The following is a 15,561-nucleotide window of genomic DNA, read 5'->3' as shown; positions in this document are numbered from 1 at the left end:
GGCAGGAAATTACAGTTGAGGATTATCAAATCAACCATGATCTCGCTGACTAGCAGGGGAGGTTCAATGGACTGAATTGCTTACTCCTGTTCCTATATCTTATTCTCAAATGGCTTTCTGTCCTGCATCATACTATGATTATATTTTCAGCATCCTACGTCTCACATTGTTTTACTGTAGCTACTTTCCCCTTTAATTCTTTTAAATGTTTAACTTACTATAAAAAGAATAACAAAATTCTTTAATCAGTTTCACACTCCAAAATTATGCATCTTCTTTTTCATCTTCACATCCTTTTTCCAAAAAAAGAATGGTAATATGCAAATAAGTTAGCTCGCTGGGCTTGAAGGTTTGTTTTCAGACATTTCGTCACCATACTAGATAACATCAGTGAGAGTCTCCTGTGAAGCGCTGGTGGTATGTTCCGCCTCTCTATTTGTAGGTCTTGGTTTCTTAAGGTGGGTGATGTCATTTCCGGTTCTTTTTTCAAGGGAAGGCAGACAGGATCGAAATCAATGTGTTTATTGATGGAGTTCTGGTTAAAATATCGTGCCTCTAAGAATTCTGAGACCTTGTTTTGCCTGTCCTAGGAAGTATGTGTTGTCTCAGTCAAAGTGGTGCCCTTCTTTGCCTGTATGTATGTTACCTAGTATAGTGACACTCACTGATGATGTTAACCTAGTATAGTGATGAAATATCGCAAAATAAATCTTCAAGCTCAGCGAGCTAACTTATATATCATCAACCCGAGCTACAAATCTTCTCAAAAATCGCTAGAATAGAAATATCTCCACACTTTCGAACTTAACACAAAAACGGGAAAATCAAAAATTATTTTGCTCAAGGTTCAAAGTTCTCTCTGAATTTTGTTTTAATCCACATGTACATGTGGAAACAATGTAACATGTACCATTTCCAATGTTAATCATCTTTAGAAACAAAAATCCTACATGCATGCTTTTAAAAGTTACCAAAAGCATGGAAGAAATAAAGAATAAAACAAAGGATAATTAGCATGGTAGTCAAAATGATAATTCAATATGAAACCAAATAAAAACAAAACTAACATTGCAATATTTTCCATAGCCTTTCAAATCCTTCTGTACCTATTCCTTTGAGTACAAGACAAATTATCCATTCTCTTGTCATAGTTAAATACTTTAATTGCATTGACGCACAAGATAAGTTTGACACTTTCTTTATGCCAAACATGACAAATTGTTAGTAACTTACTTCCCTGTTTTGCACCTCACTGCCCCATTTGCTGCTTCAAGTCTCTCACACTCAGAAGCAGTAAGCAGGGAAGTCTGCAAGGCTGGAGGGTTTGGGCAAGGAACCAGTAAGTTGCGATTCTTTCAACCCAACCCAACCCGTCCGCCTTCTCTAAACAGTCATTTCTGTATACCCACACGCCCCTTACCCACACTAGATCTTTACCAGCCAATGTGAGCAGCCACACATCTAAAGAGATAAAAATCAGTCAAACAGAGCATTGTGACCCAAAAATATATTTACATCCAAAAAGCTAAGGATCCCTCAGAAATCCTCATTAGTTTACAACCAGACAAATTCCTCAAATGATAGCTCCTTTTTACTACCATCTCCTACTTTGAGAGCTTTCTGTATCCATGCACTCTAAATGAGCAAGCTGCCAATCAGCTATCATCTTGTGCAGCTTCAGACTTCCACCTTATCAACCTTCGCATAAACCAAATCATCCGCCGACATTTCTGCCACCTCCAAAAGACACACCACCAGGGATATATTTCTCTCCCCACCCCTTTCTGCCTTCCACAAAGACTGCCCCCTTCGTGACTACCTGGTCAGGTCCACACCCCCCCTGCAACCCACCCTCCCATTCTGGCACCTTCCCCTGCTACCACAGGAACTGCAAAACCTGCGTCCACACCTCCTCCCTCACCTCCATCCAAAGCCCTAAAGGAGCCTTCCACATCCAACAAAGTTTTACCTGCACATCCACTAATATCATTTATTGCATCCGTTGCTCCCGATGTGGTCTCCTCTACATTGGGGAGACTGGACACCTCGTAGCAGAGCGCTTTAGGGAACATCTCCAGGACACCCGCACTAATCAACCACATCACCCTGTGGCCTAACATTTCAACTACCCCTCCACTCTGCTGAGGACATGGAGGTCCTGGGCCTCCTTCACCACCACTCCCTCACCACCAGATGCCTGGAGGAAGAACGCCTCAGAACACTTCAACCCCAGGGCATCAATGTGGACTTCAACAGTTTCCTCATTTCCCCTTTCCCCACCTCACCCTAGTTCCAAACTTCCAGCTCAGCACTGTCCCCATGACTTGTCCTACCTGCTTATCTTCTTTTCCATCTATCCACTCTACCCTCCTCCCTGACCTATCACCTTCATCCCCTCCCCCACTCACCTATTGTACTCTATGCTACTTTCCCCCCACCCCCACCCTCCTCTAGCCTATCTCTCCACGCTTCAGTCTCTCTGCCTTTATTCCTGATGAAGGGCTTTTGCCTGAAACGTCGATTTTACTGCGCATCAGATGCTGCCTGAACTGCTGTGCTCTTCCAGCACCACTAATCCAGAATCTGGTTTCCAGCATCTACAGTCATTGTTTTTACCTATTCCATTGGAAGTTTGGCATTGCATGGTATCACAACTTCATGAAGCATCAATTGGTAAAACAGCACATTACTCTCCACAAGCTTAGAGAGCAACACTTATAACCAAGTGTGGGGCAGTTGGTGGACTGGTGTGCAGCTTAAAGAGAACTTGTCATGAAAAGAAAAAGGATCAGATGAAGTGATGCAGGTACTTAATTTCATAAAATGTCAAGGCATACAATTAAATATGACTGAAGGTGAACTATTTTATTTTCATAGATCCGATCTTTCTATGACATGGTAAGTTGCACACCAGTTCAGCTGCACTCCAGTTTTATTTTAATTTTCATGGCTAAGAACTGAAAGGTGTTTTGTTACTATGAAATACATTATTCAAATGAAATGGCTAATGACCCACAGAATGAGATAGCATGAGGCCATTAAGCATACAATACATAGGAGAGCATATTTATAAATTGGAATATGAAAAGCTTTGAAGTATTACAAAGAACACTGTAAACATTCAAACTGTCCTGCTTCATTGATACATCCTGTCTCTGTCAGCAGGTACAGAACTAGCACCAAGTCTAAGTGTCAACAGTGATGAGGATGCTCCTGTGCAATCAAGCCAATGATTTTAACTGCACATTTGTATTTACAAAAACCGGTCAGTATCAGCAGTAAATAGAAAGATACTGAAGCTTCAAATGAGCCTGTAACCGCTGAAAGGGGATTTCAATTGCTCACCTGTTTTGGAAAGGATCCCCTGCTGCATTGTAGTCATAACCTGATTGCCCTTGGTCATCAATGCTATAGCTTGATTGGAAGAAATCTGTGTTGAAATTATTAAACTCAGCCATTGCAACAATTCCCTTCAAGAAACAGAAACAAGTGTTTAAAACTTCGAATAAAATAATCAAGAATCTTCTTGATAGCTCTGACAAAATTGACAATATTGTTCACAATTCAATACCAGCTAAATATTAAAAGCACAAACATCTGGAATAGAGCAAACTGCATAAAAAACATCCACACAAGTATCTACTAAAATAAAAAAAGAGCTGCAGTCACATTCCTGATCAAGAGCTTATGCTTGAAACATTGACTCCTGTGCCCCTCAGATGCTGCCTGACCTGCTGTGCTTTTCCAGCACCACACGTTTTGACTCTGATCTCATCTGCAGTCCTCACTTTCTCCCTGCAATCTAGCATATCACTACCACTCTAATCCCTAATGCCTGGAGATTGAGGATGTGATAGAATAAAGATGTATTTTTAAGATACTGTGTGCTTATACATACAAGAAATCCTGCCATGTATGAAATAAGGTCAGGTATATTAGAAGGAATTAGAAGCTAACAATCAACACATCTAGTTACATTATAACACACCTCTGCCTGGCCATGTCATAAAATGAGACTTGAACCTGCCATAGGTCCACACATCATTTTAGCCACATACATTAACTTTATAAATCAACTTACATGGAATTTAGGAAAATGTTGCATGTAAATTTATTTGATAAACAACTACCACCAGGTTTAGAACCTTTGGCATAAACTGAGCACATCTCAACAAGGTTGGAAGTTTTTGTCATCTAAAGTCACAATTTTGATTTCAGAGTGACAGCTGAAAAGACAGACTTGAACAAAGATTCCATCTCCTCTTCATGCAGTTTGCAATTGAATGTTTTCCCTTTATCACAGCACTATGAATGTGCACAGCACTGGATGACTACTCAGAACTGCTTCCTTCACAGACTGGAAGCAGTTATTCCAGTTTGATAAATCAGCTCTTCCCCTCTCTATGTAGTGTACCAAGTGATTTCATGATGAAGTATGTTTTCACTAATTTTGTACACTATTTTAATAACTGAACAACATGTAGTAACCAAGAAAATAACTCACGGATATCAGTAACACTTCAATCGACTATTCACAGAAGTGAGAACAGGGTTCCACTGAAGTTTTATAGTTCAGACACAATTTAGGAATATTACTGCTCAAAATAAACATATGTATTCCTTATCTTAGCAGTAAATTACTGAAAGCACAAACACTGTGGGTGGCACAGTGGTTAGCACTGCTGCCTCACAGCGCCAGAAACCTGGGTTCAATTCCCACCTCAGGCGACTGACTGTGTGGAATTTGCACATTCTCCCCATGTCTGCGTGGGTTTCCTCCAGGGTGCTCCAGTTTCTTCCCACAGCCCAAAAGTGTGCAGGTTAGGTGAACTGGCTATGCTAGACTGCCCGTAGTGTTAGGTGCAGGGGTCAATGTAGGGGAATGGGTCTGGGTGGGCGCACTTCAGCGGGTCGGTGTGGACTTGTTGGGCCGAAGGCCTGTTTCCACACTGTAAGTAATCTAAGATATAAGACTAACTGCGAACTTGTGCTAACACCAATACCCACTGCAAAACTTTCACTGACATGGCATTTCCAGGACTCTGAGAAACACACTATGGCCTAAGTACACAGGAAAAATAATTCAAATCAAAAGGTTTATTAGACATATTACTGTCACTGACAACCCTCAGAGAACGCTTCGACGTAGTACATGCCTAAGACAGATTAGACTTTTCAGAAGGAAAAACCGTACAGAATAATGCGAGGCACTGAGTTGCCGCAGACAGAGCACTAATTCAGGGCACAACTTTGGGTTGTGAGATATTGACGTGGAACAGAGCGGCCTGTCTGAGTGCTGCAGTAAGGAGCAGAGAGAGAGGGGAGGGAAAATGCAGCGGTGCCTGTGCCTGGGTCTGGGTCTGGGTGGTGCAGCGGTCACACTAACAGGGACATCGATGAGTAGGCGCGGTGCGGCTCCTACCTGATCTGTATCCACTCACTTTGATACTTTGTTACAAACTGAGACAAAGCGCCCACAGGAAGCCGCTCGAGCGCTGACACCCTCACCACCACATCACTTCCGCCACTCGCGCGGCTGCGCAACAGCGCGAACCCACAGAGCAATGGCAACACCGGTCAGCCAACGTGAAAGACTAACGGCTAAAGTTTACAATTCACAGTCGGGTACAACTCCCAGCGTCGCAAGAACAAACCTGAAGTCTCCGTCAAGGATTGGGACGGAGGATCGAGTCACGCATGCGCAAGAACGGGCCTACAAGCAAGTCGACAAGTCGTTAGACGTGTCTATGTGGCGGCGGAAGTGACGTCAGATGTCCGAGCTCCCCCTCGTGGAGAGGACAGGCAAGGACACGAGGTGTCTCTTGTCAATGAGAATCTCACTGTCTGCCTTTCTGATGTCCTGCACAAGTCCATCCCAGTCTCTTTGAAATCAACATTACAACTGTCACACTTTTTAAAATATAATCTATTTTATATCCAAAAAGAATAACTTCACGTTTCATTAAGTACTCGCATCTTGAGTTTTACAGTTCAGAAAGAGGCACTTTGTCCCATCGCATTTATGCTCGTCCAGCTCTTCTAATCACATTTTCTAGAACTTTGCCCATAGCCTCGTATGATATGGCTCATCTAAATAGACCTTAAATATCTTGAGAGTTCCTACCCCACCACCGTTTTAATCAGTGAGTCCCAGATGCTCACAACCTCCAGGGTTGAAATTGTTTTCTTCAAATTCCCTCTAAACTCCTTATTGCTAATCTTAAAATTGCACCTCTTAGTTATTGAACTCTGTATCAAAGGGAAACCTGTCACTCTACCTATCCTATCTCTGCCCATCAGAACTTTATATATCAACCTCTTCAGCTGTCTCTGCTCTTAGGAAAACAACACCAGTCTATCTCGTCTCTTTTCATAGCCGAATCACTCCAGCCCAGGCAACAACCTGGTAAATTTATTCTGCACCCCCTCTAATACAATAATATCCTTCTTATTGTCATGGTGACCAGAACTGCACACAGCATTCCATCTAAAGCCTAACAAAAGCTCTGTAATAAGCTCTTCTTTTATTCAGTGCCTTGACTCAGTGGTTAGCACTACAGCCTCACGGCGCCAGGGACCCAGGTTTGATTCCCGACTCGGGCGACTGTCTGTGTGGAGTTTGCACATTCTCCCCGTGTCTGTGTGGGCTTCCCCCCACAGTCCAAAGATGTGCAGGTCAGGTAAATTGGCTATGCTAAATTGCCCATAGTGTTAGGCACATTAGTCAGGGGGGAAATGGGTGGGTTACTTTTTGGAGGGTCACTGTAAACTTGTTGGGCCAAATGGCCTGTTTCCACACTGTCAAGAATCTAATCTAATAGTTAAGTATTCCATATGCCTTATCTACTTGCATTGCTGCCTTCAGGGATCTATGGATATGCAGACCAAGGTCCTGCTGACCATCTGTACTTCCTAGGAACCTACCATTCCCAAAACTGTTGTCCTCCCAAAATGCACCATCTCACACTCTTCAGCTTTAAATTATGTTTGCCACTGTTCAGTCCGTCTGACCAGCCTGTTTATATTTTCCTATGGTCTAAGACTTTCATCATCATTAATTACCACACTATCAATTTTCATGTTGTCTGCAAACTTCAAGTTATACTTGCTCCATTCATGTCTAGATCATTAATATCCACAAAAAAAAAGCAAGGGACCCATACCTGCCCCTGAGATATGATACTTGACACAAGCCTGTGATCACAATAAACCCATCAACAATCTCCATTGCTTCCTGCCTCTAAGCCAGTTTTGGATTGGATCAGGTCTGGCAGGGATCTCAGAGAGTCAGACCTGATGGCAGAGGCTGAGGCCCATGTGAAAATTGAAGTGCAGGGGGGTTTGGGTCCTGTGGCGGGTATGTCAAGTTCCCAGGCTGTCAAATCCCCATAGGATTGTTGGGAGTCTGGGTATCAGGTCAAGAGTTAGTAAATGGTCTGTTGTGGAAGGTGTCATTTTGTGTGTGTGTTATCCCAGTCCTCTCTTGGTGAGCCTTCCTTCTACCAGTCCTCCATTCAGATATCAGCTATCAATAGCCTAACTTGACCTAGTTCCATTCATTCCTTTATTCTCTGACTTACAATGGCTCCTGATCCAGCAACATCTCAAATGTCAATTCTCATCCTTACTTTCAAGTCCCTCCTAACAGAGATAAAAAAAACAACAAGATGCTAGAGAGATTTGAAATCAAGGATGAAAATTTTATAATGAAGACGTTGGTTGTCAGAGAGCCAGCCATATGCCCACAAGGGCAGATGATAGGTGTGTTAAGAAATAAACAGTAAAGGTTTGATGATCTCTGCTTTGCAGAGAGTAGAATGAAGAACACCATGTTGTGCTTTTATTTAAGAATAGCTGCAAGGAAAAAACAAGGAACTATAAACCAATGAGTCTAATGACAGTGGTGGATATGTTAGATTAGATTTCCTACATTCTGGAAACAGGACATTCGGCCCAACAAGTCCACACCAACCCTCCAAAGAGTAAACCACCCAGACCCATTCTCCTACCCCATATTTACCCCTGATTAAAGCACCTAACACTATGGGCAATTTAGCATGGCCAATCCACTTGACCTGCACATCTTTGGATTATGGGAGGAAACTGGAGCACCCAAAGGAAACCTACACAGATACAGGGAGAATGTGCAAACTCCACACAGACAGTTGCCCATGGCTGGAATCGAGCCTAGGTCCCTGGCGCAGTGAAGTAGCAGTGCTAATCACCGAGCCACTATGCCTCATGGGAAATGCACAAAAGTTATGGTTTCGCTCTGTAGACTGGTTAGTAAAGATTGATCACATGGGATCCAGTGAGAGCTAGCTACTTGGATATAAAATTGGCTTGATGGTAGGATTCAGAGGATGGTAATAGAGGGTTGTTTTTCTGACTGGGGCCTGTGACCAGTACTGTGCCACATGAATTGGTCCTGCATCCCAATTTGTTTTTATTTATTCTTGTGTTTGTTAATTATATAAAGGATTTATATAATGGAAGCATGGTTTATGGATGGCATCAAAATTGGTGGTATAGTGGACAGTGAAGAAGGTCATTTAAGAGTACAATGGGATCTTGATCAGTTGAGCCAATGTGTCGATGAGTGGCAGATGGGGTTTAATTTAGATAAATGTGAGGTGTTGTATTTTGGTCAGACAAATGAGGACAGGACTTACATAGTTAATGGTAGAGAGTATTATTGAACATGCTGTAGTATTGAACAGAGAGAATTAGGGGGTGCAGGTACATAGTTCCTTGAAAGTGGTGTCACAGGTAGACAGAATGGTGAAAAAGACATTTGACACATTTGCCTTCATTGGTCAGAGCATTGAGTATAGGAGCTGGGACATTGGTAAGGTCACTTCTGGAGTACTATGTACAGTACTGGTCACCCTGCTGTAGGAAAGATGTTATTAATTTAGAAAGGGTGCAGAAAAGATTTGCAAGGCTGTTACCAGGACTGGAGCGTTTGAGTTATAAGGAGGTGCTGTATAGGCTGAGATTATTTTTCTCCCTGGAGCATAGGAGGCTGAGGGGTGACCTTTTGGAGGTTTATAAAATCGTACAGGTTATAGATAACATGAATAACAAAGGCATTTTCCCAGTGTAGGGGTGTTCAAAACCAGGGCGCAATTTTTAATGTACGAGGGGAAAGATTTAAAAGGGATCTGATGGGCAACGTTTTCACACAAAGGGTGGTGTGTCTGTGGAATGAGCTGTTAGAGGAAGTCATAGAGACAGATACAGTTACAAAATTTAAAGGACATTTGGACAGGTAGATGAATAGGAAAGGTTTAGAGGGATATGGGCCAAATGCAGGCAAATGGGATTAGTTTAGTTTCGGAATCCTGCTCAGCATAGATGAATTGTACCAAAGGGTCTGTTTCTGTGCTGTATGACTCTATGACCAACCAGGAATGCATTGCATAATGAAGTCTAGCGCTAACTATATGGATGGAGGTTTCAACAACAGCAAAACTGAGATGGATGAAATTAAGGAGATCAAAATTGGCAATCTTAGTAATGGCATTAACATGTTTTCAGAAAGTCATCTCAGCCAGATATCACACCAAGCTTGTCGACAGTCTGGTTCACCCTCAGACAATTGCCAGGGAGAGATTTAGTAGCTAGGGAACAGAGTTTGTGGTCAGGACTGAAGAAATGGCTTCAGTTTTCATAATATTTAGTTGTAGGAAATTTCTGCTGATTTACACTGAAGAACTTGGAGTTAGTGGAACAGTTGGGAGGGACAGTGATAAAGCAAAGCTGGGAACTGATACTGTAATTTTGGATGATGTCGCTGGGTGGCATGCAGCCAAGAAATGGGGGACAAATCTAAGTCCTTGGGAGTAATGTGGGATTTGGGAAAGAAGTAATTGCAAGTGAGAGTCTGGCTAGACTAGTTAGATTAGAATGGAACTACTCAACTGGATGATACTGGAGATACTGCCATCAACCATTACACAGGCATGTAGGTCAATCACACTAAACTGCATAAAGCTCCTCTGCTGTCAGCTGATTATTTTGTTCCAGTTATAACACTTCAGAGGAGACGAGCAATTTCCATTGTTGATGACGAGGCTGAAATTGAAAGGATATACTTCATTGCTGCAAGTTGGCACTGCCATCTGGTGGCAATGAGCACAAACTGCTCTGTTGGGAAAACACAACATGGCCAAGACATTTTTGGCAGGCAAATCTCACTAAATGCCCCGTTTGCTAGATTAACTTTCCTTACATTCATTTCCAATTAATTTTGTGCTACCAATTTCCAATTTGTTTATGGGTCCCTGGGACCTGATAAATTATGGACCTGCAAATCTATCTCCTCAATCAATAAACATATGAGTGGAAGTAGGCCGTTCAGCCCTTCCAGCATGCTCCTCCATTCTAGATCATAGCTATTAATCAATCACAACACCACATTACCACACTATCTCCACATCACTTGATACTATTAGTAACTGTATGAAATTTAACCATTCCAAATTAGGAACCACAGAAGATGGAACTGAGATTAATTTAAGTTAGATGAGATCTATAAAGAAAAATGAAAAGTCAGAAGGAAAGATTAGATGAACAGAAAAAAAACACAAAGAAATGAACAGTAGCACAAAAATGAAAAAGAAAACATAAATGAATTGACTGAAGAATGAGACTTCAATGTTTAATTTGTTTCCTTTCTGATCCAGAGAGGTTGAGCAGCACTGTAGGAACCTAAACCTATTAATTGAAAGGGCCCTTATGCAACCAAGTACATATCTAACTTTCTGTGGCAAGTGCATTTGAATGGCACCACTGATAATCATGGAGCAGTTGACTTTTCCAGCTTTAATCCAGTCATTGGAAGAGTGGTGCTTTTCTTATTATTTTTCTATGAGTTGTGGTATTATTTTGATGCACATCCCTAATTGCCCTGCAGGAGGCAGTGGTGACCCACCTTCTTGAAGTACTGCCGATGCATCCAAGGTGCTGTTAGAAAGAGTTCCAAGATTTGAATACAGCAGCAGTGAAGTAATGGCAGTGATATTGTTCAAAGTCAGGTTGATGTGTGGCTTGAGGGGAAACTTACATCTGGTCCTGTTCCTTTGCATCTGCTGCCTTCTAGGTGGTAAGGATCATTGGTTTGGAAGGAATTGGTACTGGATGTCTCAGTGGGCTGTGGTATTGTATGTTGGTTCAAACTGCTAACATTGTGTACAGGTGGTGGAGGGAGTGAATAAATAAGTTAATACGCAGTGTGCCTTTCAAATTATCTGCTTTGGCCTCGATGTCAAGCATTTTTACCGTTGTTGGAGCAACACTCAGGCAAGTGGAAAGTGTTCCATCACAATCCTGACTTGTGCCTTTAGATGGTGAACAGACTGAAGAATAAGAAGATAAACTACTCACTTCAGAATTCTAAATTTCAGGCCTGCTCTCATTTCCATAGTATTTATATAGTGGTTCCAAATCAGTTTCTCGTCAATGGTAACCTTCAAAATGTTGATGGGTGGGGAGTTTGGCAAAGGAAATGCCATTGAACATCAGGAGGAGGTGGGAAGATTCTCTCTTGTTGAATATATCATTTCTTGGCACTTTATTTGCATGAATGTCTAATGACACTTCCAGTTGTCAGCCAAGCTTGAAGGTTGTCCGGGTCTTGTTATATATGGACATGAACACCTTAAGCATCTGAATAGTTTTAAGAGATATGTAATCATCAGTGAATAATCTCACTTTTATGATGAAGAGAAGGCCTTTGGTGAAACAGCTGAAGCTGGTTGGACCTGGAGCACTATTCCTGAGGAGCTCCTGCAGAGATGTCCTTCATGATTGTCATCCAACAGCTACAACCACCTTTCACGTTTCTGTGCCAGACTCAGTCAACTGCCGCCTTGGTGTCAAATGTCGTCACTCCTCATTCTGTTTTTGAATTTAGGTCTTTCTTCCATGTAGAGACCAAGGCTTTAATTAATTCAGGAGTCAGAGCCCTGGTGGAACTGAAACTGAGCATTCATGAGTAGGTTATTGCTACAGAAGTGGTGCTTTATAACACAATTGACAATTGCTACCATCAGGTCGTGTTGGATTTGTTCTGCTTTTTGTGCACAGGTTTTAGTCCAACAGATTTATTTGGATTCTTTTGCTATAAATTCTATGACTTACGGTCCTGCTACACAACCACCTGATGACGAAGCCACGCTTTGAAAGCTAGTGCTTCCAAATAAACCTGTTGGACCATAACCTGGTGTTGTGTGATTTTTAACTTTGTACACTCCAGTCCAACACCAGTACCTCCAAAGAATCTGGTCAGTAGGGTCTTCCCATTTCTCCTTTTGTGGGAATCATTTGCTAGATCATTTGAATTGCTGTGATTTGTATGTTTGTTTCCAGTAATTATTTCAGCAGTGAAATAAATTACTTGTGCAAGATTGGTTATCTGAATGGGATTATTTTTGAATTTCACATCAGCTTGGCTCACTTTCAATCCAGGAGTATTTATTTGCTGTAAATCTTCTAATTTTGACTGTCAGCACTGTAAGATAGGGTTTCTTTTCCAATAATCAGTTTTGAGTTATTTATTTTGACAGAAACTAGCATGTAAGGAATTAAAATTGTAACCAGTGAAATACTACTGCCATCATACCATTTGGTTAAGTGGAATATGTCATTTGCTGTTGAGTCAAAATAAACAGATCCTTGAAGAGACCATTTTAATGGTTTTATTTGTCACAGGAAAAATGACAAATCATTTTGAACTGAAAACAACATTATTTTTCCGGACCCAGCTATATCCTAAGTTGGTTTAGTTTTGTAACCTATTCTGTAGCAGGCCGATAGAATACTTTGGAATTAAGTGCTGTAATAATTTTGGATTGCTATTTTGCCATTTATGTATTTGCTAATTCTTGCAATATCGTTTTGTTATATTGTGTAACACAAACTTTAGGATGGTGATAAGGTGTGATTCTTGTTAATGTGACTCCTATTTCTCTGGAGAACAGAAGAAGGAGGTAGTCTTTTCAATGTGACATTTTAATTAACTTAGTAAACAATCCTTTTTAACAATAGGATAGCTTTTGGAGTTTGGAGTTTTTCAGAATACTTTAATACATCAATTAGACATTTTGAAGAATGTTAATCATAAAGAGGTGAGAGTACATATTCTTTAGGCAGACACAAACTACACTGGGAGTGCCTCATTATCTTCAAAGATATCTTAAAGTTAAAATGCTAAGAGGAACAAGCTGTAATGAAAGACAATAAGTGACTGGCATGTCAGGGAACTAGTCAGGAAATAGTAGGATGTGATATCATCACTCTTAAAGTGACCAGTCTTGAATTGGGCATACAATATCAGGCCAATCTGACATTGATTGCGTGATGCTCATGCATTGGTGAGCCAATTAGAGTTCAGACATGCCACCGATAACATCGAGGGGGTAGTGGCAAGGGTAAAAAGGTCATAACTCTTAGCATTACAGTGTTTAGTAAGAAGACAAGACCAAAGGAGAACTTCGGTCAACAGAACAAGACCGTTTAGTCAACCAGAGATCACAAGTTGGTATCCCAAAGTGGATCGACTGAGGACTATTACCTTTATTGAATCTAATTATTTTCTAATTATTTTATGGTTAACTTGGTAAGTTCTGTGAAACTTGTGAAAACTTATTCGTAACGAGAGTGGTCTCATAGCTCATCGGGACTAGTAGACCTTTAGATTGGCTCTGTCGATGCACTGCTACGTTGTAATTGACTTAAAGTCTTACAATTAAATTTCAAATGCACCCCAAACTTGACAGCAATTTATAAATTACATCCTTAATATCAATTAGGACTATTAATTTGATTAACCTATCCTTGGGAATATTTTTGACTTCCTTTCTACTCTTTGAAAAGGATAGTAAGGCCATTGAGGTTAATTGCAGTATTTTTCAAAGGTCATTTCCAGAGAATTTATCCGAGAAAGCAATTTTAATTTACTACCAATGTTTGACTCATCTTTATTTTAGGATTAGTGGTGCCGGAAGAGCACAGCAGTTCAGGCAGCGTCAGGGGAGCAGCAAAATTGACGTTTTGGGCAAACGCCCTTCATCAGGAATTACCTATTTTACCTCATCTTTATTTTAGACCACATTTACATCCTGAAAGTATCTTGATTCTCCTTTCACATTTGGCTGCTTACCTTACACTATTTTATGTGTTTAGCTTCGGTAACACCATTGACTGTCTCACATTCCAGACATTTTTAAAATTAATATTACATTCCAAATTATAACATATCATTCAGTAAATGCAGTATGTAAGAAGCTTGCAAAAGATTTCTCTTCAAAAAGGTTTCACTGAAAGAAATATAATTTTACTTTGAGGATTTAACACATTTTCCTGTCATTTCAGATATTTTTCATGCGTAATATGGATTTGTGAAACAGGTATTAATCTCAATGCTGGAATTGCACTAAAATTAATCTTTTCATTAGTAATATCTTTTGAAATTTGTTAATGGGAACATTTGGTCATTTGCAGACACATTTTCTTATTTAATGGAAAATTAGACCTTTGTAACACTGAAGTTCACTGCTTTGCAATATATTTTCAGCCAGATCTATACCTAATATAAACCAGATCATTAAAATGAAGGAACAGTCTTTCAATTTTAGCATTTTAAATTACAATTGATTCTAATCAAACAAGAATTCCATGAGCAATTAGAAAATTAGTAAAAATGTATAAATTGACATGCAAAGCTTGACATTGGGCTGAATTTATTCTGAAAATTTTGTTACTATAATTTCTTTGTTGTAGAATAAAGTGTTGGATATCAGAAAATGAACAATGGCAATGTTTAAAACCTTGCTATCGTTTTCTCTAATTCAACTCATAAATATGGAACACAGCATTTTGCTTTATTAATGTTTGACAGAATATCCATTTCATATATGGTTTGTTCACTTTCATATTTCTTTTAATTTATACACTTTTTCTAGATATTAGTTTAGATTACTTACAGCATGGAAACAGACCCTTCAGCCCAACAAGTCTACACCGACCTGCCGAAGCGCATTCCCCTTCACCTGACACTATGGACAATGGCCAATTACTACAGACAATTTAGCATGCCCAATTCACCTAACCTGCACATTTTGGATTGTGGGAGGAAACCGGAACACCCGGAGGAAACCCACGCAGACACGGGGAGAACGTGCAAACTCCACACAGAGAGTCACCTGAGGCGGGAATTGAACCCGGGTCTCTGGCACTGTGAGGCAACAGTGCTAACCACTGTGCCACCATGCTGCCCATATTGGTTTAAGTAAATAATTTTGACTTATGTTATTTTAACATGTAGTTAAAATATAAGGTTTATAGTAGCCTATAGGAGTTATGTCATCTAATTTATAATTTGTGTAATCGAATAGTATATTCTTAATTTCTAATTTACTGGTTTTGATGTACAAAGGAACTAAACTTGTTAATCTTTTTTGAATGGGTGAAAAGGTTGTGTAGTGATAACGTCACTAGACTACTTATCCAGAGACCTAGGCTAATGCTGTGGAGAATGAGTTGAAATTCCACAATAGT

The 15,561-nt window shown here is 40.4% G+C and overlaps 1 protein-coding gene and 1 long non-coding RNA gene across 6 annotated transcripts in view; one reads left to right on the top strand and one right to left on the bottom strand.

Annotated features, from left to right (window-relative positions):
* The window catches only part of yipf5 (Yip1 domain family, member 5), a 19,145-nt gene extending 13,382 nt beyond the window's left edge, over positions 1-5,763 (bottom strand). For 2 of the 5 annotated variants that reach the window (XM_060837249.1, XM_060837253.1), the window contains exons 1-2: positions 5,423-5,511; positions 3,346-3,470 (exon numbers count right to left, since the gene is read on the bottom strand). In XM_060837249.1, coding sequence (XP_060693232.1) covers positions 3,346-3,458 — 113 coding nt within the window. In that variant the 5' untranslated portion in view covers positions 3,459-3,470; positions 5,423-5,511. Of the gene's footprint in view, positions 1-3,345; positions 3,471-4,504; positions 4,527-5,422; positions 5,525-5,654 lie in introns of those variants that run through there. The other 3 variants (XM_060837250.1, XM_060837251.1, XM_060837252.1) reach the window with 3 other exon arrangements.
* On the top strand, positions 5,545-15,561 carry LOC132823424 (uncharacterized). The gene is made up of 3 exons (XR_009645547.1): positions 5,545-5,815; positions 14,377-14,411; positions 14,967-15,561. It is a non-coding gene; the product is annotated as an uncharacterized LOC132823424 (long non-coding RNA).

This window comes from Hemiscyllium ocellatum, chromosome 16 (assembly GCF_020745735.1).
Source record: "Hemiscyllium ocellatum isolate sHemOce1 chromosome 16, sHemOce1.pat.X.cur, whole genome shotgun sequence".
NCBI lineage: Eukaryota > Metazoa > Chordata > Chondrichthyes > Orectolobiformes > Hemiscylliidae > Hemiscyllium > Hemiscyllium ocellatum.
Note: the sequence above shows the minus strand (reverse complement) of the source record. Positions and strands in the feature narration are given on the sequence as shown.